This window comes from Lissotriton helveticus, chromosome 6 (assembly GCF_964261635.1).
Source record: "Lissotriton helveticus chromosome 6, aLisHel1.1, whole genome shotgun sequence".
NCBI lineage: Eukaryota > Metazoa > Chordata > Amphibia > Caudata > Salamandridae > Lissotriton > Lissotriton helveticus.
The window spans coordinates 1,701,332,524-1,701,356,978 of NC_136067.1; the positions used below are offsets into that span (position 1 = coordinate 1,701,332,524).

At 43.9% G+C, this 24,455-nt stretch overlaps 1 protein-coding gene across 13 annotated transcripts in view; it reads left to right on the forward strand.

Annotated features, from left to right (window-relative positions):
* LOC144763708 (uncharacterized) overlaps positions 1-24,455 on the forward strand; it is a 2,434,724-nt gene that overhangs the window by 1,531,777 nt on the left and 878,492 nt on the right. For 12 of the 13 annotated variants that reach the window (XM_078649561.1, XM_078649562.1, XM_078649564.1 and 9 more), the window contains one exon: positions 12,465-12,713. The exons of the other annotated variant lie outside the window; for it this stretch is intronic. In XM_078649561.1, the coding sequence (XP_078505687.1) occupies positions 12,465-12,713 (249 nt within the window). The remainder of the gene's footprint in view (positions 1-12,464; positions 12,714-24,455) is intronic. 13 annotated transcript variants of the gene reach the window in all.

The window sequence follows — 24,455 nt, forward strand, 5'->3', positions numbered from 1 at the left end:
TGTTTACCTGGAGGGGTATTTGAGCTTATATTTCTAAGGCACAAGAGCTGGACACCAACTCACTTCGAATTAGTTATATTTAATCCATTACAGTTTTGAAATCCATGCTCGTTGGAGCAGAGTTTCCCTCAGGAAACATGTTTCTGTGAAGTGCTTTCGTTACAGTCTTCCTAAATTGCATTTCACACCCCAGCCAATGTGTATCTGGCCGTATACATCCAGCTGAGGCAAGCTCAGGAAATTCTATTCACCCCTTCCAGACATATCTTGGAAGCAAAGGAAAATGAAGATGTTGGGAATTGGCTGTCATTGGTCTTTCTTTGGCAGCATTCACTTTCCATTATGCGATACTCATTCTTACAAATGTAAAGATGTATGCAATCAGCTAAGGAAAAATCTAACAATACGAACACTTCGGGTGATCATGAACTGTTGTGCACATATATATTTCGATGTTCGGAATCATTATTGGAAAATTAATGCACCTTACTTATATGAACATTTCCAAACATGCAAGAAATAAATAAAGCAACTTTCCAGACTGTCCCAGGAGACTGGACTTATCTTAGAAAGAAGGCCAGTCATCATCTCCTGTGGTTTTTGCTTCTGCACCGCAAAACCTATAATTGCTGCCACCAGCTAGAGCTTGTGCAGAGGTGGGTGAGGTGAAGTACTCTGTCAAACCTACAGGCTTGGGAACCCAACTGAGGGTCTTACCATATCAGGCCTGCCACAGGGTGCTTTTAATGAGCACTAAATTTTTTGATGAGTCCTTCGGGCTCTGAGGTTCTGCAGGATGTTAACGATAAGAAAAAGAAAGGTGTATGCGTACTTTCAGTGACAAATTACAACAAACATTTGTAATTCAATAGGTCTCACATTCGTGAAACCTATAGCTCTTGGTGTTGCAAATGACAATATTCTTTACTTTAGTGTTTAGGTCTCGTCCTACGCAACGTGCATGCCTTGCATAGGAAAGAGACCTAAAGCCACCGATTCCCTTTTTGAGGCAAACTCATGCACGCGTTCCATTGCCTTCAATGGCAACGCTTGAATGAGGGGCGGTTGCCTCGCGGGAGCCAGCGGCGATAATTAAAAACATATGGCACTGCGAGCGGCAGCGCCATATGGTATTAATTATCGCCGTTGGCTCCCGCGAGGGAATAGGCAGGCCCCCTCCCCCTGCTGAGCCTTTCAAGTTACAGATTGTCGCAGAAGGTATTGTGAGACCAGATAGTCACAGTCTTCTAGCAAATTCCATATGTGGGTTTTCCTTTTTCTTTTCTTGCGCAGGTATTTTTGATTTCCCATTAGTTTAACGAACTTACACGCCTACTGGCGTGCACAATTCCATTATGGTTTAACTTGTGAGCCAACAGGCCTTCAGCTGACTCTCACCAAAGACTTGTACGAGTCCTTAAACCCCATTTTCATTGGCTGGCGTTGCATCACTGGCTTAGGTTGTTTACCAGACCCTCCAGGATTTTGCGATTTCGCGGTTTGCCGCGAAATCGGCACTTTTGACAAAATGCCGCGATTTTTACAAAAGTGCCCGCGAAATCGGCACTTTTGTAAAAATCGTGGCATTTTTTCAAAAGTGCCCGCGAAATCTGCACTTTTGAAAAAATCCGCTCACAGGGCATTAACATCTCCATGGCAGAGCCCCCCCAGCAGCCGTTGAACATCTAGCAAGGTAGCGCCACTATCTCTTGCAAGACTGCCATCTGGACACTCCTTCACCAAGATGCCCACCTCAGACGTCACATTATAGTATTCTCACATGGCCCATCAATGCCTTTACATTCTAGCCCCCCCCACCCCACCCAAGCTTTCACTTTTATTCCCAAACTCTTAATTTGTATCGACTGCTGCTATCATGCGTGTGATTTATTGTTGTTAAAATAAAAGTGTCTCTGTTGTAAACTGCTGAATGAGAACTCTTTTAACAAAAGAGGAATTGGTATGGACCGACAACAACTGCATTAGAACAGTAAATGTGGGATTGCATAGGAGAGGAAAAGCTTTTGTGTTTTTTTTTTGTTTAAAAGTACAATTTGTTGCTAAACACCCGGAGCTGATAGATTACGAACGATAATTATTAATATTAACAATAATCACCATAATGATATTCGTCATTTTGTTGCTAATGTTGGGAGGAATTGTTTTTTTGCAGGTCTCCTCGAATTTATTAGGCAGAGATAAGACATTTCCTGCAAACTTAGGGCCAGATGTAGGTCGGTCGGTAACGGCCGAAAATCGGTATTTTCGGCCGTTACCGACCTGAAAATCAGATTTGGTATGTAGGGCCCAGAATTTTACAGATTCGGTAAATTTACCGATCGGTTAATTTACCGAATCTGTTAAATACCGAATCGGTATTTATACCTATTCGGTATTTTTGATATGTAGGTGGGACTCTTCTGAGTCCCACAACCCTTACCGATTCTGTATTTTACCATCAAATATATTTGATGGTAAAATACCGATTCAGGTGTCCATGCACATGTGTGCATGCACACCTGTGCCATATGACAGGCAGACCTGCCCTTAGGGCAGGTATGCCTGCCACATGGCCCCCGAATCTTTTTTGGGGGTGCTAGAGGGTGTCAAAGTGACACCCCCTGCACCCTTGTCAAAATCTGTATTTACCGATTCGGTAAATACCGACCGGTAATGCCCCATTCATTCCTATGGGCTTCAAAGCCCATAGGAATGAATGGGCCATTATCCGTCTGTATTTACTGAATCGGTAAAAACAGATTTTTACCGATTCGGTAGCAGGAACATCTGGATGTTCCTACATCTCAACCCCTTAGATTTACCGATTTTTAATTACCGATTCGGTATGATTCGGTAATTAAAAATCGGTAAATCTATTTTACCTACATCGGGCCCTAAGAGGCTTATTTACAAGCCCCTATCGACACCACAGCTTCACTTTTCACGACGTTGTGGTGACGATAGGGGCTTCGCCTTATTTCCAAGGCACGTGGCTTAATGCTGCCTTGTAAATAAGGCACCCTTTTCGCGCTATACTTAGCGTGAAATGGGAGGGCAATGGGTGTTGCATTGGGTGTTCTACTGCAACACCCATTGATTTTTATGCTGCCCCATATTTACAAGGATGGCGTACAGATGGGGCAGCGCCAAAATTAAGATCAGGGAAAACCTGGTCCTACCCTGGCGCAATAAGGAGAAATGTTTACTTTCTCCTCGTTTTTGCTGTTTCCATGTGTGCTGTGTTGTGCAGTACGCATTGAAACAGCAAAAAGCAATTGATTGTTTATTTGCTGGGATGTGTCCCTTCCTGCACATAAACAATAATTTAAAAAAATGACGTTTTGTAACTTGTATGTGTGCTGCGTTAAGCAGGCCACATAGAAGTTACAAAACACCATTTAAAGATTGTTTATGTGCAGGGAGGGACACCTTCCTACAAATAACCAATCTTCCCCTGCAGCCCAGGCACTCTTGCACTATGGTGCAGGGGTGCCTGCATTAGCGCTAAGCATCTGCAAGTAGCGCCGGCACAGGGGGGAACACAGGGCTGCACCGTATCCTTGTAAATACGGTGCAGTCCGGTGCTCCAGAAGTGGCGAAGCGCGCGGCGTTAAGCCAAGGAGGCTAACAACGTGTTTCGCCACTTCAGTGTAAATATGCCCCTAAATGCTTAAGGACAGAACAACCTCAAGATTATTATATATTGTATGGTATTATATTTAATTGCACGTACAGTGACTGTAATTAGTTCAAGAGCTACGTCTTTTCATAAATCCAAATTCAAGATAGATTAGATTAGATTAGATTTTGGGGTTGAACCAGTTCGGACTCAGGCAACACAGTTTTGTGGATTGACAAATCCCAATTCACACTCCTCTCTTTTAACAGTAGACATAGAGGCATGATCTGATCCCACACTGAGCTGTACCTGAATATTCTACACACTGGGCACTTTGGTACCTAACACCAGGTTGCTCTTCTAGACAGACCGATCCTGCATCTGTTCACAATTGGAGAGTAGGTGAATATAGGCTATGTTGACCGAAGACTGAATTCAAATATGTGGTCTGATAGTTACAGTCAAACAGCATTTGTAAACCGCAACACTGTCACCCGTAGGGATATCTTGGCACATGGTCTCTATTGAAGACTGAAGTCTGGCAGGGGGGGGGGTCGTTCCACATCTTCGCAGCAACTAGAGCATGGGCGTCAATTCACTAAAATGCTAGGAGTTCGTGAAAGGGACATCACAGGACATAACATCACATCAGGGCCTATTTCAAAATTGAATACTCTGCTAAAACAGTTTCCATTGTTTTAAAGCTGAAAATGAATGATTGAGTAAAATAAAGTGCCGCAAAAATGCCGCTAAATTTCCATATTTGTGCTGCTAAATTTCCATATTTGTGCCACTAAATTTGGTAATCCATGCCGCTATATCCTGGGGGGGTCTGGTTTACACCCGTTTTCATTGGCAGTTCGGGATGGTTCAATTTCCCGAACTGAACCATCCCGAAAATACTTGGGGGATTTGTAGTAAGTACTGGGTATTGCTAATTGTTCTTGAAGTCCCCCTTGTATTCAGGGAGGCAAACCACGTGGGGGAGTCTGAGCACTCCTCTCCGGGGTGCCGCACCCTGCTCGGTGTGTGGTAGAATCATTGCTCAGAATACGACAATTCCACACAATTGCAGTTCAATTAAATGAGGGACCTGTGCGCGCAGGCTTGCCTTTGTTAGCAGCACGTGGTACAACAGAAGATTGTGGCTCTGTGATTAAATAAATGGATACAAGAACTTGCCTTTAGATATACCAAACTGGGTTTCTAAATACATAGGTGGTAAAATCCCATGATGCATTGCTCGCTCTACCTTTAACTTATCCACCGTTCCTTTCGCCCCCAACCACCTCAATTGAATTTGCATGTTGCATACAAACTGCAGAGAGCAGACGTACTTTTTCGTCGCACAAAAAGCTTCCAGTGTAGCTAGGAATTCGACTTTTGCACGATTTGCACGACGCCAAAATGAGTATAAATTGGAGTATGCAGAGGTTGAACTCCTGAGGGAATTGGGGTGGGGTGTCCAGAACAGCCGGCCTGGGTACCGATTCAGTCAAAACGTTAAGCATAAAAGACCAGGTAAGGTAACTCCTACAACAGATTCATTGTATGTGCCTTAAAATGCGGCCTGCATCCTGCTCTCCTGGGCGTATGTTGGACACCCCACCAAGGGTCCTAACTATGTGAATATTCACCATGCCTTTCCCACGCTCAACGTCGTTCTAAATTCACCCCTAAACGAACTGGCACGCGTGGTGCGGAACGTGGTAAAACACTGAAGCTCTTGTTCAGGGTGTGAGAGAAGGCTTATTTCACAGGAACAAAAACCTAAAATGTGCTGGGCAAGTACCTTTACACATATTTTAACGTGACGCGAAATGCTCAAGGGTTGTGAAGAAACATAGGAAGCTATGAAAATTGTAAACGTTTTCCCGATAGGGCATACGGGTTCCGTGAATTAAATTAGTAGTAAATGTCTAACAAGCAAATTATTGTGTATTTTTTTTGTAAGTGTGGGGGCAGATAAGTGGAGGCCCTGCTTTGAGCCCAACCCTTTGCCCCAGTTTGCAGTTTTCTTTTGCTTGCTAATAATTACAGGCCTCTCACAATTAACTAAGACTGTCTTTGCAACGATGCATAATGTGGGTGTCTCGGGTTACCTAATGGAGTGACCAACTTGTCTGGAGTTGTGAAACCCTTTTAACCAGGAAAGAAGCCACGTCGAGCAGCAGTGGCCTACATTTCGCTACTCTTAACAACACAAACTTGGCAGAGTGGCGAAACCGGCTCCTCCAGTTTGTAATTCCAGATGCATGTCGTCATTTTAATTAAATTAGTTTGCTTGTTTGTCAGCGTATATAGGAATTTATTTTAGTTCACTCCAGTACCCACACGGTGACGTGAATTGTGACACGGCTTAACCACACCCCCAGCCCCCACAATGAGTGGGGATTTACACTGTTTATTTAGAATTGTTAATTTTTATAGTAATGTAAGTTTCAGTCCGTAATTTAAATTACAATAGGTAATAGCAGCATCTGATTCGTCCTTAAAAGGCAGTAAAATATATGGCTAACTGGCATGTATCTTACATGTTCTGCCGTATTTAGAGACAGACACATGATTTCATGCTTAAGACCTCTTAAGAGGCATGAACTCTTGGCCCCAAGGCTCAAAGAAAAGTCAACAACAACCTATCACTCTAGTCTGAAAATACAAAATCTCCATGTTGACTGGCTCAATATTGTCACCCAAAAGCCGGCATGTCTGTCACTCTGAAAGTTAGCGAGTTGTGCCATCTCTGCTTTTTATTTTAAACCGTGACTTGTTAGATACATAGATCTCCTGTGGCACTTAATTAAATTATGCACTGTGTAAGTGCCCAAAACTGACCATAGTTTCCAATTTCATTCACGTACCCACCTCACCCATCACATCATGATTCCTGTTCTCTATTCTGATCCGGATCCCTTGCAACATGCCTGTCATTCTGTGTGCATATACACTGCACGCAACATACACTCCAAATACCACTCAGTGCCACATAGTTACTTACCACATAATTACACTGCACGCAACATACACTCCAAATACCACTCAGTGCCACATAATTACATGCCACATAATTGCACAGCATGCAACATACACTCCAAATACCACTCAGTGCCACATAATTACATGCCACATAATTACACTGCATGCAACGCAACATTCACTCCAAATACCACTCAGTGCCACATAATTACACGCCACATAACTACACTGCACGCAACACACACTCCAAATACCGCTCAGTACCACATAATTACACGCCAAATAATTAGACTGCACGCAACATACACTCCAAATACCGCTCAGTGCCACATAATTACATGCCACATAACTACACTGCACTCAACGCAACATACACTCCAAATACCACTCAGTGTCACATAATTACAGGCCACATAACTACACAGCACTCAACGCAACATACACTCCAAATACCACTCAGTGCCACATAATTACAGGCCACATAACTACACGGCACTCAACGCAACATACACTCCAAATACCACTCAGTGCCATATAATTACAGGCCACATAACTACACTGCACCCAACGCAACATGCACTCCAAATACCACTCAGTGCCACATAATTACACGCCACATAATTACACTGCACGCAACACACACTCCAAATAGCGCTCAGTACCACATAATTACACGCCACATAATTAGACTGCACGCAACATACAGTCCAAATACCGCTCAGTGCCACATAATTACATGCCACATAACTACACTGCACTCAATGCAACATACACTCCAAATACCACTCAGTGTCACATAATTACAGGCCACATAACTACACAGCACTCAACGCAACATACACTCCAAATACCACTCAGTGCCACATAATTACAGGCCACATAACTACACGGCACTCAACGCAACATACACTCCAAATACCACTCAGTGCCATATAAGTACAGGCCATATAACTACACTGCACCCAACGCAACATGCACTCCAAATACCACTCAGTGACACATAATTACAGGCCACATAACTACACTGCACCCAACTCAACATACACTCCAAATACCACTCAGTGCCACATAATTACACACCACACCACATAACTACACTGCACCCAACACAACATACACTCCAAATACCACTCAGTGCCACATAATTACAGGCCACATAACTACACTGCACCCAACGCAACATACACTCCAATACCACTCAGTGACACATAATTACACGCCACACAATTACACTCTACTGAATACAACATAACCTCCCCATAATACCACTCAGTGCCACATAATTACATGCTACATGTTGGCACTGCACTCAACGCAACATACACTCCAAATACCACTCAGTGCCACATAATTACATGCTACATAATTACACTGCACTCAACGCAACATACACTCCAAATACCACTCAGTGCCACACAATTATATGCTACATAATTACACTGCACTCAACGTAACATACATTCCAAATACCACTCAGTGCCACATAATTATATGCTATACAATTACACTGCACTTAATGCAAAGCGCACTCCACACCATGACACAATTTCACTAAGCATAATTTCACAGAACACCACAGTTCCAGGCCACACAATTCAACTCCACGCATTTCCAATACACACTGCATAATTACACACCAAACAACATATTTCAACTCCAAAAATCCACAACTGACCTCCAATCCACACCATATAGTGTCGCCACCTGAGCACCAAACTTCATTCACCACCAACATTTTGCATCAGAGTGCCACCTAAGCATCACGTCAGTCTGCCCTTGGAATCTGGCATCTGTTGATTCTCCCCTAGTGTCTGTCCGCTGCTTGTGTTCTAATTAAATTACTGTTTTCAAACATCCACTCCCCCGTTTTTTATGACCCGATCCCCCATAACAAAAACATTCTAACAAACAAGCATGAGAACAGGCAGGAAGAAGTTGCCAGCAGTGCAAGCACAAAAAAAGTAGAAGACAATTTATATGTTAAAATCTTTTTTTAATCAGGTTTTTCAGTTGTATATAATGTTGTCTTTGTTTGTATCAAGGTAACAAAAATGCTTAACACTTTTTATTATACGTTTTCAACATAATGCACAGCAGCTACAATGCTCTACAACATAGCCAAAAGTCCTGCCTAAACACATAAGGTCCCAAAGACGAGACCTATTGGCTATGCCAATGCTTGTTTTGTATGCAGTGGAGTTATATTTGCATAGCGCTATCACCGTTCGTATGACCTTGTGGCATTGGAGAACCAGGAAATGGGAAATAAGTTATCAGCCAGGGGAGACAAGAGTAATATGCCAGATGGAAAAAAAGATAACATCTTGGAAATAGCAAACATTCATAGGGAATGCAAGAATAAGTAGAGCATGTGAAATGTAGGCAGGAAAAATATAGTTACCTTGACACTGGTTGTGAATAAAACTAATCTGGGCATTTTACAACCACTCTCTCTTGCTTTATTTAGTTTTTTGTGAGTGTTTTTAACCTTTTTTTTTTCTCTCTCTGCCTGAGGCTGCACTTTCGAATTGAAAAATCTCATTAGATACTGCAGCTGACTTCAACATCATCCACCCTGAAGCACAAACACTATTGGGCCTATTCTGATGTCAGACGGACTCAGGTCCGTCCGACATTGGTCAGGAGCAGTAACCCACCAACCTGCTGTCTTGGGTTACAGCCCTGCTAATACGATGCGACCGAAAAGGGTTCGGTCGCACTCGTACACTTCACAATGCAGGCATGCATTCCGAGCGGAATGCATGCCTGCATTGAGAAAAGCAGAGATGCAGTTCATCCCTGCACCCTGTGGCCGGCACCCCAAGGTGCCTGCCACCGGGTGCAGGGATCCACAGAGGGGCACCATAGGTGCCCCCAGGCTGCCATTCGGCAGCCTTGTACCCATATGGCCCTGCTGTGGGCCCCCAAAGACAGTTTCCGACTGCCTTTTTGTGCCAGACAGACCGGCATGAAAAGGCAGTGATTAACTGCCATCGTACTCCCTCGGTCGTAAAGAGGCGGCCGGGGGTGTACTGAAGGATTTCCGGATGGCAGACGGGCTCTCCGAGCCTGTCGTAGGCCATCCGAATGGCTCGGTCGGAATGGAATCCGGCCGGCACTCACTGACCGATTTGGTCGGAAGGGTTCCGAACATGGTTCGGAGCCCTTCCGTCCCAAATCGGAATCGGCCCCTAAAATGCTCCACAGGCTATTAGGAGCTGTAATGGATGTGAACTGTGCATGCCTTTTAAAAGCTAGCTGGAAACCTGCACCGGGTATTTCTAACTCATCTTTTATGTGACCATGTGTTTTCAACTACTCGCCTTCTCACCAAGAGATGCTTTCATGTGGGAGAGTGAAGGGGAGGTGTTTGTGTGTAAGCACGTGGCACTGTGAGTTGGGATCCACCAAGATGCAAGTCTCACTATTGCACAAAGAGCGACCATTTTTCCTCTGATAGCTTGACATCATTAAAAAGTGATACATTGAAAAGGACTTTCATTGCGAAGGAGCCATTTACTCAGGGCAAAGCAGACTGGTTCGAATAAGCTGAAAATCCTTCGGGAATCAGTTTTCCCAATGATATTCAATAGAAGCGTCTTCACCTGTATGCCGTGAATTAATGATTGTAAACATGCTCCTACTTTCAGCCATTATTTTCAGACGAAACGCAAGGTTGAGACTCACAAAAAGGGGCACCAAGTCTCGGTCATTAGATACTGCAGCTGACTCAAATGTCATCCACTGTGAAGCATGAGCACTAAAATGCTCCACATGCTTTTAGGAGCCCCTTACATACTTTTATATCGGCACTTCTGCAATTGCACTAGAGCAGCATCAGGGGTCAAGCTAATAATAACAGGCACCCACAGAGAGAAAGCAGCAACAAAAGCATGGAAAATGCAATAGGTCTCGCCTTTTATTAAGTTAAAGCCATTTGCTTTGCTAATGGTATCGTATAGCAAAGCAAATGGCTTTACCTTAATTAAAGGTGAGACCTATTGCATTTTTAATGCTTGTTTAATTATGTCTCAGAAATGATGAATGGAGCTATCAAAATGTATTCTACATTTGTATTTTATATCACAAAAATATGAAGGTAAAAGGAGTTCACAAACAATTAAAAATATTCCTACTTTTCCGACACAACAATTACACACTGGCCATCAATGAAATGTTAATTTTGTGGTTGAAGTTTGCAAACTTTATAAATTCCATGTTATAAAAATTCCTCAAAATGTCACACTGAGTGATTTTGAGTACTTTCCGCCTGCAGGAGACTGGAAAACATCTCCCAGAAAGTTATGTTCTGCGTGAACCAGTTTCATGTCAGTTTCTTGTGCACTTTTTCTCCCCATGAAGTATGCTCTCATATACATAAAGCCCTGTTAGATGCCCATATACCACACCATGCGCTATAAGTATGTAATGTTGTGTCATTTTGTAAAATCTTTACAGGAAAAAAGCTACCCAAATTTGCATAGCCTAAGAGTCAAATAAATGTACCATAGGTCTTGAGTGTTTAAAGTTATCTATATTTTCCCTCCTCAAGGAACATAAACAAACCTTTTCTCACACGGCCCCTCCCACCTCCCCAAGATTGTTCAGTCCGCTCATCTGCCAAAATGTGAAATGTAAAGAAAGAGGCGGAACATAAATATTGGCTAGAATTATATGTAGCGCTCGGTTCCGGGCGGCAGGCACACGGTCAACGCAGTTTACAGTAAACAATGTCCTCATGCTCTGTTCCTCATACCCGTTCTTTCGCGACACTTTGCCGCGTGTCACGTGACAGTAGGAGGTGACCTGTGCTTTCTACAATTGGCTCTCACACAAACTGCCCCGCAGTGGCCTCCGTCCTTTCAGAGGAAAAAACCTCTCAGGAAATCTGCAGTCTTCACCTTCAGCATAGGCGCCCTACTCCACCGCAGACCACTGCCATAAAAATCTGAAGTGTGCTGCAACTTCCTCCAATAAACACACCCAATCCATGCTAGCAAGACCTAGAGCGGGACCGAACCGATTGTATTTGGACATTAACCAATGTGGTCTATTACTAAACTAGATATAGATCAAGTCTCTACTAACCAAACGAAAAAGCAATACACAAGTGTTGGATGGAAATCCCAGAAAAACACAAAGAGGATGTCTAGATTAAGATAGTGCTGCAATACCAAAGTAATGGCAAAAGAGGCTATACATGTATCGAAGGAGAATGACTGTAGCTTCGAACCCCATAGCCACCTACAGGAAGCGGCCGGCAAGCTGCGTACAGGAGCGGCATTATTGTTGGTATGACAACGAAAGCATTGCAAGATGGCGGCAGACTGTCCACAGTCTGTACGTACACGCACATGCTGTCTGCTATGGACAAATGGCAAGAGCAGCCATGTTTGTCCAAGCAGATGCGTGCATGAAAGCCCTCGGCAGAATCGATTCCAAAAGGTACTCACAATAGCGAGAGCAGAGCATGCGCTGCTTTCGCCAGGCGAGACCTAATGAAAGAGTTCTGAAAAAAAAACACATACGGAATGAAACGGGAAGGAGACTGTAATTGGCCGGTGCTCCTCTGGCTTGAACGGAAGTGAACTATCAGCTGCCAAGTCAGGAAGCCACAATTATGAGGGGCATTGGAGGGAACCTATGGCAAGCTGCAAGCGGGCACAAACGTGGTGTAAGTAATTACAAAAGGTCTTGCAGACAGCGCATGAACTGTAGGCTCGACCTAAAAAGGTGGATTTATTCCTGCTGCACAGGTTCTCCAGGTCTCACAGAAGAATTCTAATTGCTTTATATTATCTGTCTCTATAACATATGTGTACAGACCTGAGTGACCACACTGACAATTTTTTCCTTCTGTTAATTTTAGAGTTGTTTACTATCAAGATCACTTCGCATATATCCTTCAAATCAAGCCCGCCAAACGAGGCTGACAAATCGAGCCCTCCAAACGAAGCTTTCAAATCAAGCCCTCCAAACGAGGCTTTCAAATCAAGCCCTCCAAACGAGGCTTTCAAATCGAGCCTTCCAAACGAACCTTTCAAATCGAGCCCTCCAGACGAAGCTTTCAAATCAAGCCCTCCACCTGAAGCTTCCAAAGATGACAAACAATCAAAACGTAAGTACATGATAACTATTTATGATTGATTATTAGGTTTGCAACTGTGGTGTCTGCTTGATATATCTAACTGTGGCACCTGTTTGTTGTATCCGTTGCTTCAAATATGTATGCTCATTCGAGAATATGAAGGTAATGAGATACAGCTCTTAGAATATTCAATGAGGAGATGACATTATCATCATTATCAATGTTTTCCATTTGCTGGATACATTTTTAAACAGCACAGGGACAAATTTGAGAATTTGTGCAATGCTCCTTCTTGTAATATATTACCCCACAGTGTACCCACTTGCCTCATAAAGCTGAATTTTTTGCGGGGTCCTTGGGGCTCCAGTACACCAATGTGTAAAGTCAAACACAAAATGTCACTTTCTTCTGAGTGGCTTTATATTATTTTTTGTCTCTTTATTTTTTTAAATCACGTCCAACAAGTATTTAGTGATGAACATGGTACCTGCTTTGGTGCCACAGATTAAGAAAAACGTATTTTAACTTGCTTAACGCTCATCTACTCTACCATCGACCACACGCTATCATATGTGGCTTGTCAGATTTTAGATTCCATTGAGGAACAAAGAAATAGGAATTCAGATCATCTTTACTTTTGCCTGCCTCCCTGGCCATGACGGAATTATAACCGGTACAGAGGCTTGCCAACTGCGTTGCATTAATACAGCCCTCAGGAAGTCATGGGTTAATCCCGGACGACGAAACACGTGGTGGCTGGAGCAACTAAAGAAAAGAAAATTAAAACACAAGGAACCCTTTTGAATTTTTCTATGCATTGTACTGGTCTTGTTTTAACAAATGGCAAATATTGTATGTGTGCTTGGGCTTGCGTTTAAGTATTAGATAAATCCCCAGTGGTCATGAAATACTGAGTGGATGATTCTTCCTCCCTTTAGCAGCTAAAATAGGCATTACTTAATAATTGAATACTGGTATTAGTGAGCGCCAATACCACAAGGGGTGTTATCATCCCACACAGTGTTCAAAAATCATGTAATTCACAAATTTTTCATTGGATTTGATCATTGCTGGTAAAGAGTTTCATGAGTTATGATATGGCGATCTGTTTCTAAAAAATCATTGCTGTTTTCAAAAACCGCAATTAATGCCAACAAGATATTTAAAAAAATGTTTATAGCCACTTGGTAAAATAACAGTCCCATCCCTACATGTTCAAAAGTAATTGTGTTGTGACTTTTTAGTTCCTACCTTTTGTTATTATGAAAATACATAAACGTCCTTCTTGAGATGCGCAATTCGCTATATGCTTCAGTTATCACCCTCCTTGTGGGTACACGTACATAACACGAACGCTATAACCAATTATGTTTTTGTTAGTGCATAAGTATTTCTCACTGTGTATGTGTAATGTGTAAGTGGTAATAGTGTAACAGAATTTTTTATCACAAGTGATAGAAACCCCCTTCTGCCAACCTAGTCTGATGTAAGTAAAAAAAGGGGCATTCTAGCTACTCCCAAACCATTATATCATGCTCATGTCGAATCTGTAATTCAGCGAGAAAGCAACTTGTAACAGATGGCTGGGTAACCTGGAATATGATGGTCAGCATATGTACCTAAAAAATTGATCTCTCTTTTTATTCTCCCGTAAGTTACTCTTTTTGAAGGATCTATAGTAGATGGATTTAACCTAATCCTTCTTCAGTGGAGCTTGGGCCTTCCCAGAGCTCGCAGATTCACGATATTGCAGCCTCTCGAAAACTGGCATTTTGTTTCATCCAGTAGGACCCTTCTGCTTACCTCCAAAGGTGATAAGGACATAGCTGCAGGCAACGTGTGAGCACAGTGCAGACAGCAGCAGAGCAACAGGAACATGTGACGCACTTCGTTGGCAGCCTCAGGGGCGTAACACAGGCCTCTGCAGCCCAGCAGTGCAGGGGGGTCCCAGCCATTCAACGGTCCTCCAACCGTTCCAGATGCACCCATTCAGCCCATGGTCTAATACAATCTGTAAGATATACGAGACACAGGGGCCTCTTATCACATTCTGCAGAGGGCCTCATCATTTTGTGTTACACCGCTGAGCAGCCCCATGAGGAGGCACATTTGATTATTTCTTTATACGATTATTTTGTACCATAACATGCATATCACTGCAAGCCAACTTCATAGAACTAAATGAAAATGGATCCTTCTCCTGTTTGGTCCCACAGAACAGCTGTTGGTGATGGTTTGAGGGTTCCAAATTTCCATAGTTCATCAACAGCTAATAAACAGATAAGTGAGGGAGGGTGGATATGCCCTGTTCTGATGGCTCTCCTTGTAAGTCAAAGACTTCCTTTATTCCTTTGTTTTTCAGTGCTCTTTTGAAAGATATTGCCCTGAGAAGTGCATTCTGATAAATACGTCTAACTGCAGACACCTCACCTTATAATATTCCCCAGGAGCTAGACTGGATCCGGAAAGATTTCTCCAGCAACTCCCTTTGTGCTGCTAGTTGGCAACATATTGCCAAATAATGGCTTTGTGATTGCTCCATACCGCCCCAGAAGTGACAGAGTCGAGCTACATGTAAGTGCTACCCCGGCGCACTGATGTTAGTGCCTTTATTTTCACACCTTCTGATGGGGATCTGGAGCTCCACACCAAATGTTTGCAGTCTCCCAACCACTCACAAATGAAATCCATTGAACTAGGCAACAATGTCCCCCATTCAAGACATCCCAAGACTGTAGAAAGCAGACCCATACAACGTTTGTCTCTGTGTCTGAGCTTGGAGCGTGACTCAAAGTTCTGCACTAAATGTGCCCACATGCACCAGGGTGATACGGGAACGAGAAGCGAAGCTGTACATCTCCGAACATAAGTCACTGTCCTCACCGCTACCTGATGAGCACTTGGTCAAAGCCTTGTGCCTGCTCACATGTAAATAGGCAGGGGGTTCAGGCATCACAGACGTGCTCCTGCTGACCCTGATTTTCTTACTAAACATCCTACTCTAGAGAGCCATATGTTTCAGCCTCCCACTAGTAAAGTGAACCCCAATTCATTCCCCACAACTCTGGTTAGAGAGTCCAAGAGGATTGCTGTGTTTGGCAAACATATGTTCTCCTCTGCGAGTTTCCAGTTGTGATTGGTAAATGCTTTATGTTTACTGGGTCTCTACACACATGTCCTCTGGGACATGGCCAGTAAAATCTTGCTGGGAGTCCTAAAAGACCCTAGGTCCTTTTTGGCTCAGACAATTAATGATGGACAAGACGCAGCTACTCCAGAGGGCCGTCTTATAGTCAAATACAGTCTTTCCAACCAATACAGTAGTTACCCCGGTCCTTTCGAGTCTGTGGACGTGAATGTGACAGGCCCTCTGGGGCATCAGACAGTCTCCCTAGTACCTTTTCCCGCCGTAACAGCCACCATGACCCTTTATTTTGCTCTTAGTGCCACATACCCACCAAGTGGAGGGCAGGATTCAACATGTCCTTCCAGGGTAGCAATCTTTCACACCTGCCAAATAGGTCCTACAAACCATTCAGCGTGGATATGCTCTAACCTTTCTTTTGTCCCGCCAACTCTTCCTCTGCACCTGTCCATTCTGTTACAAGTGGTGCGAGTATTATTCTCAACAGATGCTATCAAGAGGGTTCAGTACTTGGAAAAGAGCAGATGAATGTTAATCTCACTATTTACTTTTGCCGAAAAACAACGGGCATCTCTGGCCTATTTTGGACCTCCGACCTCTATGCCCCCCTACAGCCCCACAGACCTTAGCTGCTGCTCAAGGCAGGTCCGGAGCATTTTTAGTTTGCAGTGTTCCCCATCGCCCTCACCAGTGTCCCTCGGGTGTTCACTAAAGTGATGGCATTGGCCACTGCCCACTTTTGGAGTTTGGGATATCAGTTTTCTCTGACTGTTGAAGGCACCCGAGCCACAGTCAGTCTCAAACTATCTCCAGACGATGACAAACCTCCTGGTATTGCTGGGGTGCACTATCAAAGAGCTGAAGTCTCATCTGACTCCTTTGCAGACGTGACCATTCACCAGAGGTTTCCTGAATACAGTGCAGCTCAGGTCCTTCCCTCTGTTCCAATCAGTCCTGTATATTCAGGCCCTGGGTACCGATGTTTTGGATTTGGTCCTGGATGTTCGTGAGAGCAGCTCTGAGTCTTTTTGTCTCTTGCATCCTCCTTGCTGATCGTACCAGGTGGCCCATGTGGCCTCTGCAATGGAATCTGAAGTTCCAACGCTTCTAGCATTAAAGAAATCTGACGGATGTCATCCAGATTTTAGAGAAGATGGTTCACGATCTGCAGTGTTGATTGCTCGAATGCAATTGGTCTAGCAGTAAGCCCCTTTTCTTCCCCTGCCCAGAGCTGATAGTCTGATGGGTGCAGCTCTACTTGGCTAGTGAGGTAGAGATCAGAGAATTCTAGCCCAGGCTATGAAAAAGGGGACCAGAGGACTCGGCTCTGAAGTCCTTCCTGCCATTCATCAAGGCAAGGCTGCAACAGGTTCTAATAGACAACACCCCCATCGTGTGGTACAGCAACAGGCAGGCAAGAGTGGTCCAGAAGGCACTGCACATCTGGAGTTGTTTGGAGCATCACAGCACTTTCCTGATTGCGAACCACATGGTTGGGTCTTTAATTTTGAGAGCGAGCTCAGCAGGCAGGGTTTAGGCAGATCATGAATAGCACCTATATCCCATGTGTTGGAGTTTCCAAAAGAATTATTGCTATGTGATGCATTCTTGCTGAAATCTAACACTGGACTCATCTACACCTTTCCCGCCCCCGCTTCTCTGGCCCCTTGTTTTGACAAAAAAGCAAGAATGACAGGGCCCATGCCAACCTACTGGCTCTGGATTGGGCCAGGTGAGTGTGGTACCTGGAAATACTGGCCATGAGTATCTGTCTTCTGATCATGCTACCGCTGCGGGAGGATTTTCTGTCACATCAGCAGTGCATAGTCCTTCACTTGAATCTGTGCACTCTACACCTCCATGCGTGGAGATTTGCAGGTGGCAGTTGACTGCATTTGATCTGTCACCTTTAGTGGTGGATCCTTGCCACAAAGACCATTCATGCTGAATGCTGCGGCAAATGTGTGGCCTATTGTGGTATCCAAAAGACTGACCCTATACAAGCAAAGCAGTTTGGTGTTCTTTTATTCATATTGTCTTTGGCCTAGCAAGACCTTACACTAAGGATTATTAAAGGTTATTTGTTGGTCATTCTGTTTTTTCTATTTACATCCTTCCCTGTTTAAATCACCTGCTGCAATAAGATTCATAAAAGGTTTGACACGTGTTTCCTCCCAAACCTTTTGAATTGCCGCTGTGGGGCATTAACCTTGTCTTGATGTTTCTCATTTGTCGTCCCTTCGAGCGTTGAACAGCTGCTCCTTGCATTGCCTGACATAAAAGACTATTTTCCTCATTATGATTATGCCAGCTCTTCGCATGATTGAACTTCGAGTACTGTTGGTGCAACCAGTCTATACCACCTTTTTCCCAGACAATCTGGAGCTGAGGACTTGGGGGGGTGGGGGGATTCTAAAGTTGTGACACCCTTCCACATTGGGCAATCGATCATCCTACCAGCGTTGTTTGCCCCACATCACACAACAAAAGATGAGAAGAGGCTAGAACCCAAAAGAGCTTTAAGCTTTTATATTGATTGTACCAAGGAACACAGTGTAGATGATCATTTTTTGGTGGTGTTCTTCCAGGTGAAGAGCAAGAAGACTGCACAGAAGTGCACTCTATTGAGATGGACAGTCCTCTGAAATAAGATATGCTCTACACTTGGCAAGAAGCAGCCTCCAGAAGGTCTGAAAGCCCATAACTCCACTATGGCTAAAGCTGCTATTACTAAGTTAGCACTCAGCGTGCCTTTCCTTAACATCTGCCTGCTGCAAGGTAACCATCAGTACATAAATTCACAAAACCTTCCTGCCTTTTCAGCCAGGTCTAATGGAAAGGACATTTCGCCCATTTGGTTCTGTAGGACTTTTTGGGTTAAGTCACCTCCAGAGACCATCCGACATAGGAGGTGCTGCTTTGGCATCTATTCCAGGGTAAGAAATCCGTACAATTAGTCACCCGAAAAACAAGTTGCTTACCTCTGGTGACACTATTTCTAAAAGATATCTTACTGCAGATTCCTCACTGTTCTGCCACGTCCCCGTTCTGTGGTGTGGCCTCTTTTTTACATCTAAAAAGGTCCCAAGTTAGGAATCAGCACACTGGTACCAACAATTTATCGTGCTGCATTTCCCATGGAGTGAAAAGGGAAAAATAGGAAACTGTGTCAGCGTGCGGGAAGGGTGGGTTTGTATGTGGCTCCTCTCCATCACTTTCATGGCGGTATAAAGCCATCAAAGCCCCGCATGGTGCCAACGAGGATCATTGCTGGAGGAAAATATACAGATCCAGTCTGGTGACTGGGGGGAGTATTCAAAATGAGGAATCTGTGGTTTGCTATACTATTTACCAGAAAGAACGTTACAGTAGGCAGGTAACTTGTTCTTCGGGTGGCAGTCCAACAACTTTAGTCGATTTAGACCTTGAATACTAATGGTTCTCCTTCATGTTTCTTTCTCTATGATTATTGTTGAGTTAATCTTGTGCTGCTTAACTTGTGAGTAGTGAAAGGCCAATTTCTGGGGAATTTCGCAACCTGTTCAGCCTGCAGGATTTGCACACATTTAAAAGTATTTTAACATTATTCTTCAGTTTATTGGCAGTCCGTTGAGTTCCTGTCAGTGCTGTTATAATGCGGATTCACTTCCCCAGTCTCAAACTAGCCACTATTGTCTATATTCTCTGGAGTTTCTGAATGCTCTTCGACGAGCTGCCAGTGTTGAATGTGTTACAGTAGTCTAAGCAAGACAGCTCCACAACGATAGTAATTATGAGCCTTTAATTCCTCTTCAATAGCGGGATAGCCCATCTAATAATAAAAGAGTGTGGTCCTTTTTGCTAATTCTTTGAAACCAGACTGCCAGGTTTTTTGTTGTTTGGAACAGTGATGGGCACACTCCCAAAGCCAAATAATCAGTAACACAATCCTTCAGGGTGAGCACTGGGGGTGGCTGCATCAAGGATTCTTAGCTGACAATAGTCTAGATATACCCCCAGATTCATCATTGTCCTGTTTTGCAAGTCCTTAATAGCGATTATTAAGGAATCGCTATTAAAGACTCGCAAAACGGGATTCATGTAGAAATCGCAATATTATTTGCGATTTCTACAGCTTCCTTATTTGCGATTAGGCCCATAGGAATGAATGGGGAGTCATTCCTTATTTGCGATTAGCAATTTGCTAATCACAAATAAGGATGCGATTTCAAGGGTGCCAGGGGTGTCCAAAGGACACCCTGTAGCACCCCTGAAATGAAAATGTAGACTGATGTTGCGCACACACATGTCCAAAGGACATGTGTGTGTGTAACATACAACTTAGAAAAATGCACTAAAGTGCATTTTTCTAAGTTTTCGCTATTTACCACGAAGTCAGTCTTCGCTGTAAATAGCGGCAAAATATAGCGATTTCGCAAATCTAAAATGGTTCATGAATTGCATTTAAGGAATCTCAAATAGAGATTCCTTAAATGCAATTCCTCGCAATTTAGCGATTTCGCAATTTGCGATTTTGGCATTTGGGGTGATGAATCCCAAATGCAAAAATTGCGCTCGCAAAGGGCCAGATTCTCAGAATCTGGCCCTTTGCGAGCCGATTTTCCGTTGATGAATCTGGCTGATAGATCCTTACAGGTAACAAAAAATGCCATTTGAATCTCGTCCAAATCTATTTCAGAACAAAACTCGGCCATATGGTACTTGAACACTTTCTGACAGAAATACTGTATGCTAAATATCATTTACAAATATATCTCTCCATTGAAGTAATACAAAATCCACGATCATTGTGATGTTAGTATTGTACGCAATATTTCTGTGGACATTGTTTCTTCTAAATATTTCTGACTTAGAACGAACATGTCTGTTTATTTTTTCAAAAAAATATCTATTAATTGCTTCAGCTTGCTTCGCAGTGTTAGGTCATCCTAAGGAAGCAAGAACTACAATTTCCTTTAAAAAAACGAATATTTGATGAATACATCTATCTGCGGATTCCTCACCTTTTGAATATCCCAAGCACCAGTTTTCTGGATAAACTTTCTCAGTAGCTTTACCACGTCGACAGGGATGTCGAAATCCACATGTGACACCATGTGACATCTCTGGAGCCATAATAAGCTTCCATCGGCGTGCTGATGTCAGTTCCCTTTTTTTAGCACCTTTGAATCGTATCTGTTGCCCTTGGTCAAAGTCTTTCAACGTTTTTTCGATTTTGATGCATTTTTCCAAAAATATGTCTCTACCTCAAAAATCAGGGTTCAAGCCCTGTAAGGACTGTTCATGGCTAAAGCAAGGCAGGAGAAGAGTTGACAATCTTGTCCTCTAGCCAAGCCCCCTTCTCCTCCTTTATCGAGGTCAGTAAGGAAGAAGCACAATAAGAAGCGGTGTTATGGTTTTTGAAGTAGTTCTATCAAAGATGAGTTGCCAAGGTTGGTGTTTCCACGCCCGTCTCCGGTACCTTTCCAGGCATCACCTTTGGCTCCAGCACAGCGAGCGACTTTGTTTGAGCATCAAGATAGGAATGCCGGTCTTTGATCCAGTGCCTCAGCAGGAGCAGATCTATCTAGTCTTTCTTGCTCCAGGTGAGGACTCTTCCCTCTTTTTGAATACTATCTTTAGCATTTTCAATAGAGCAATGAATCCATCTGTTGAGCCTGTGGTCCCCATTGATCTGCTGTTGCTTTCTTTGGCAGACTTTCCAGCGACTTATCAACAGACTTCTTTTATGCTCTTCATGCCGATGTTACAAGTTTCCTGGCCGACTCTGGCGCCAAGAGCTGTTCAGAGGAAAAAGACTCCTTTGCCTCTGTTCATCCCACCTGTTGTGATATGGTCGACGCCGATCATGCCTTCTCTGAAAAAGGGTGGCTCCATTGTGACTTTGCATGCTTCGACTCTGGTCCCTCTTCTCACCTCTTCAGGACAGTTACCAATGTCATTGTTGCCATTAATTACGTTGAATCGTGGCTCAAGAAGAGAGGCTCAAACTTCTTGAAGAAGGACAGTATTTCTTTGGGGAAAAGGATCCTCCAGAAGTGGAAGAGGGTGAGATTGTGTCTTCTCTAGATTTAGACTTTGAAAGATTAAGAGAGGCAAGTAGCTTGGACACGTCCCCAGAATAGGAGCTGTTATCACCAAAGGCTATTCCGCCGCCATAAGTCACTTTCCACCATTCAGTTACAAGGAAGGCGGCGGAAATGTTGTAATTACCTCTTCCTTCCACAGAACTTGAGTCTAATTTGCTGACAGAGATGCTTCCCTCTTCATCGTTGTCTTCAGAACCTTTGTCACCTTTCAATGAGGCTTTAACTGAGCCAGTGGTAGATGTATGGCAGAAGTCTATGATAATCCCTGCTGGTTCCAGGCCAATAGCTGGGACGAATAAGCCTGCTCCAGGGGATCCACTCTTTTTATCTTCTCACCCATGACCAAAGAGTTTGGTTGTTCAGGCTTTGTTTTTTAGGCTAACTCCTGGATCCTTTCCTTCTTCTCCAGCAGATAGAGAATCCAAAAAGATGGAGTATTCAACTAGGAAAGTGTTTCAGCACCATGACATTGAAATTCACAAACCTAGCTGTTGGATTGCTACATACATGCTTTGTTGGCTTCTGCTAAGGCAGTTGTTCCAAAACTGTGTGATGATGTTTTGGGGCACTTTGCTGAACTTTTGAATGATGTCAAAGCTGCAGACCATCAAGTCATAAAATCGGGGTTGGATTCTGCCAATTCGGTGGCTAGAACGATGGGAACTTTGATCGCTTCTAGAAGGCATGCATGTTTGAGGGGTCCTGAATTCCCTCTGGATTTGCATAATGCTCCGATGTTTTTGCCCTTTGATGGGGCTCAGCTGTTTGGTTCAAAAGCAAATTCTGCCCTGGAGAGGTTTAACGAGAGCAAGGCAACAGCTCGTTCTTTGGCTTTCAGTGTCAGCCAAAGGAGTACAAAGAGTTTAAGAGGTTCCAGGGTTTTTCCACAGGCTTTTCTCATAGTGGAAGGCAGCAGCATCAGCAGCAGCAGCCCTCCACCCCCTCTAAAGAAGCTATAGGGGGCATGGGAGGGGTAGACAACGAGCAGTTCCCCTTACCCCCATCTTACTCCTCTTGCTCCACTGCCAACATCGCAGGAAAGCAGCCCTAGGTTTCCCGTCTTCAAGCATGCTTTACCAGTGGGAGGAAGGGTTCCCCCCTTCTACAACAGTGGAGATCCATAACATCGGGTTAGTGGATGTTAAATATTGTAGAAAAGGGTTATGCCCTACTGTCGTGTAGTTCCTATAGATCTATATAGGATCTGCACGTTTAGACATCATGAACTAAGAGATTGGTGTCCAGACCGATTGCAGACACCCCCAGAGGATATGTTAGTCTGTAGACCAGCTGGTTCACAGTGCCACTATGAGCCCCTCTTACCTAGGAGCGAATAGCTTCTGGTAACTATCGAAGATGACAACTCTGACCCCTCAGGAAACAGTACATTGCTTTTCGCTCAGTCACTCATGCTTACTTTGTATCCGAGATGTACAAAATAAACTGTGGGGACGTTTTCAATAAGCATTGATTGAACCAGCGTCATTCTAGTAGAAAATATGTGTGCTGCAACAACCATGAGACAGAAACAGATATATATGGTTATAAGCACCAGCAGACGAAATAAAAGGTAGAATTCTACCAAAGTGCTAAAACAATGAATATATGCAGACAAATGACAGTAATAATGTGTACTCCTTCTATGCAGACTCTAACTAATTGTACCCAAGTGTACCAAGCATGTATGTATGTTTATAGCCAAGAATCCCTTAGGATACAGCCAACCCTATTACCTGCTGTGGGAGAGCACAGGACCTCGTCATGGTCTCGAGATGGAATCCCTACGAGGGATATCAGACCACTGCATGCTGGAGTGTCTGCATACACGAACCTCAGCGTCTCATGTCAGCGTGCCAGCTTGGAAGTCTTTCCCTTCTGGTTTGCCCAGCGAAGATGTGGTGCTTATATACCCAAAAGGTACCCTCAGGGTTTCTACCTAGATGTGTACTATGAGCATGTTGGCCAAGGATGATGATAGTGGTGAGCTTTATACATAGTTATTGTTGGACTTGGCCCTTCTGGCAGGTTCACCGCTAAACTTTTTGCTTTTAATTGTGACTTGGTGTTAGTGATTTTTGGTTTCTGCGCACTTTACCACTGTGTCCCAGGGTTAAGTGCGTGCGTGTGGTAAGGTTGGCCTGCCCTGCCATAGGAATGCATGGGGAATGTATGTGTCGCTGGTAGTTCCTGATGCGTGGGGAGTGCAGGGGCGAGTTTGGTATGTGCGAACTCGTGAGAGTGAATGCAGCACGATGATGTGTGTGGAGTTATTGTGCCAAGTGTGGAAGTGCCACTTCTAGAAGTTGGCATGTCTATGTAATTTATGTGAATTGGCTGTCTGGCTTGTGATTGGCTGGAGCTGGCTGGTGAGCCTGGCTCCAGGAGGCAGGATGGGTCTGCCCCAGTGGTGAGTGGAGAGATCTGCATGATTGATGTGAGGGAGGAGTGCACCTGGGACCTGAATAGGGCTGGGCTTTCCCCACACAATGCTGGCTCCGCCCCCTGTGGTGGGACTGATGACCTTAGCCTGGCCAGTTA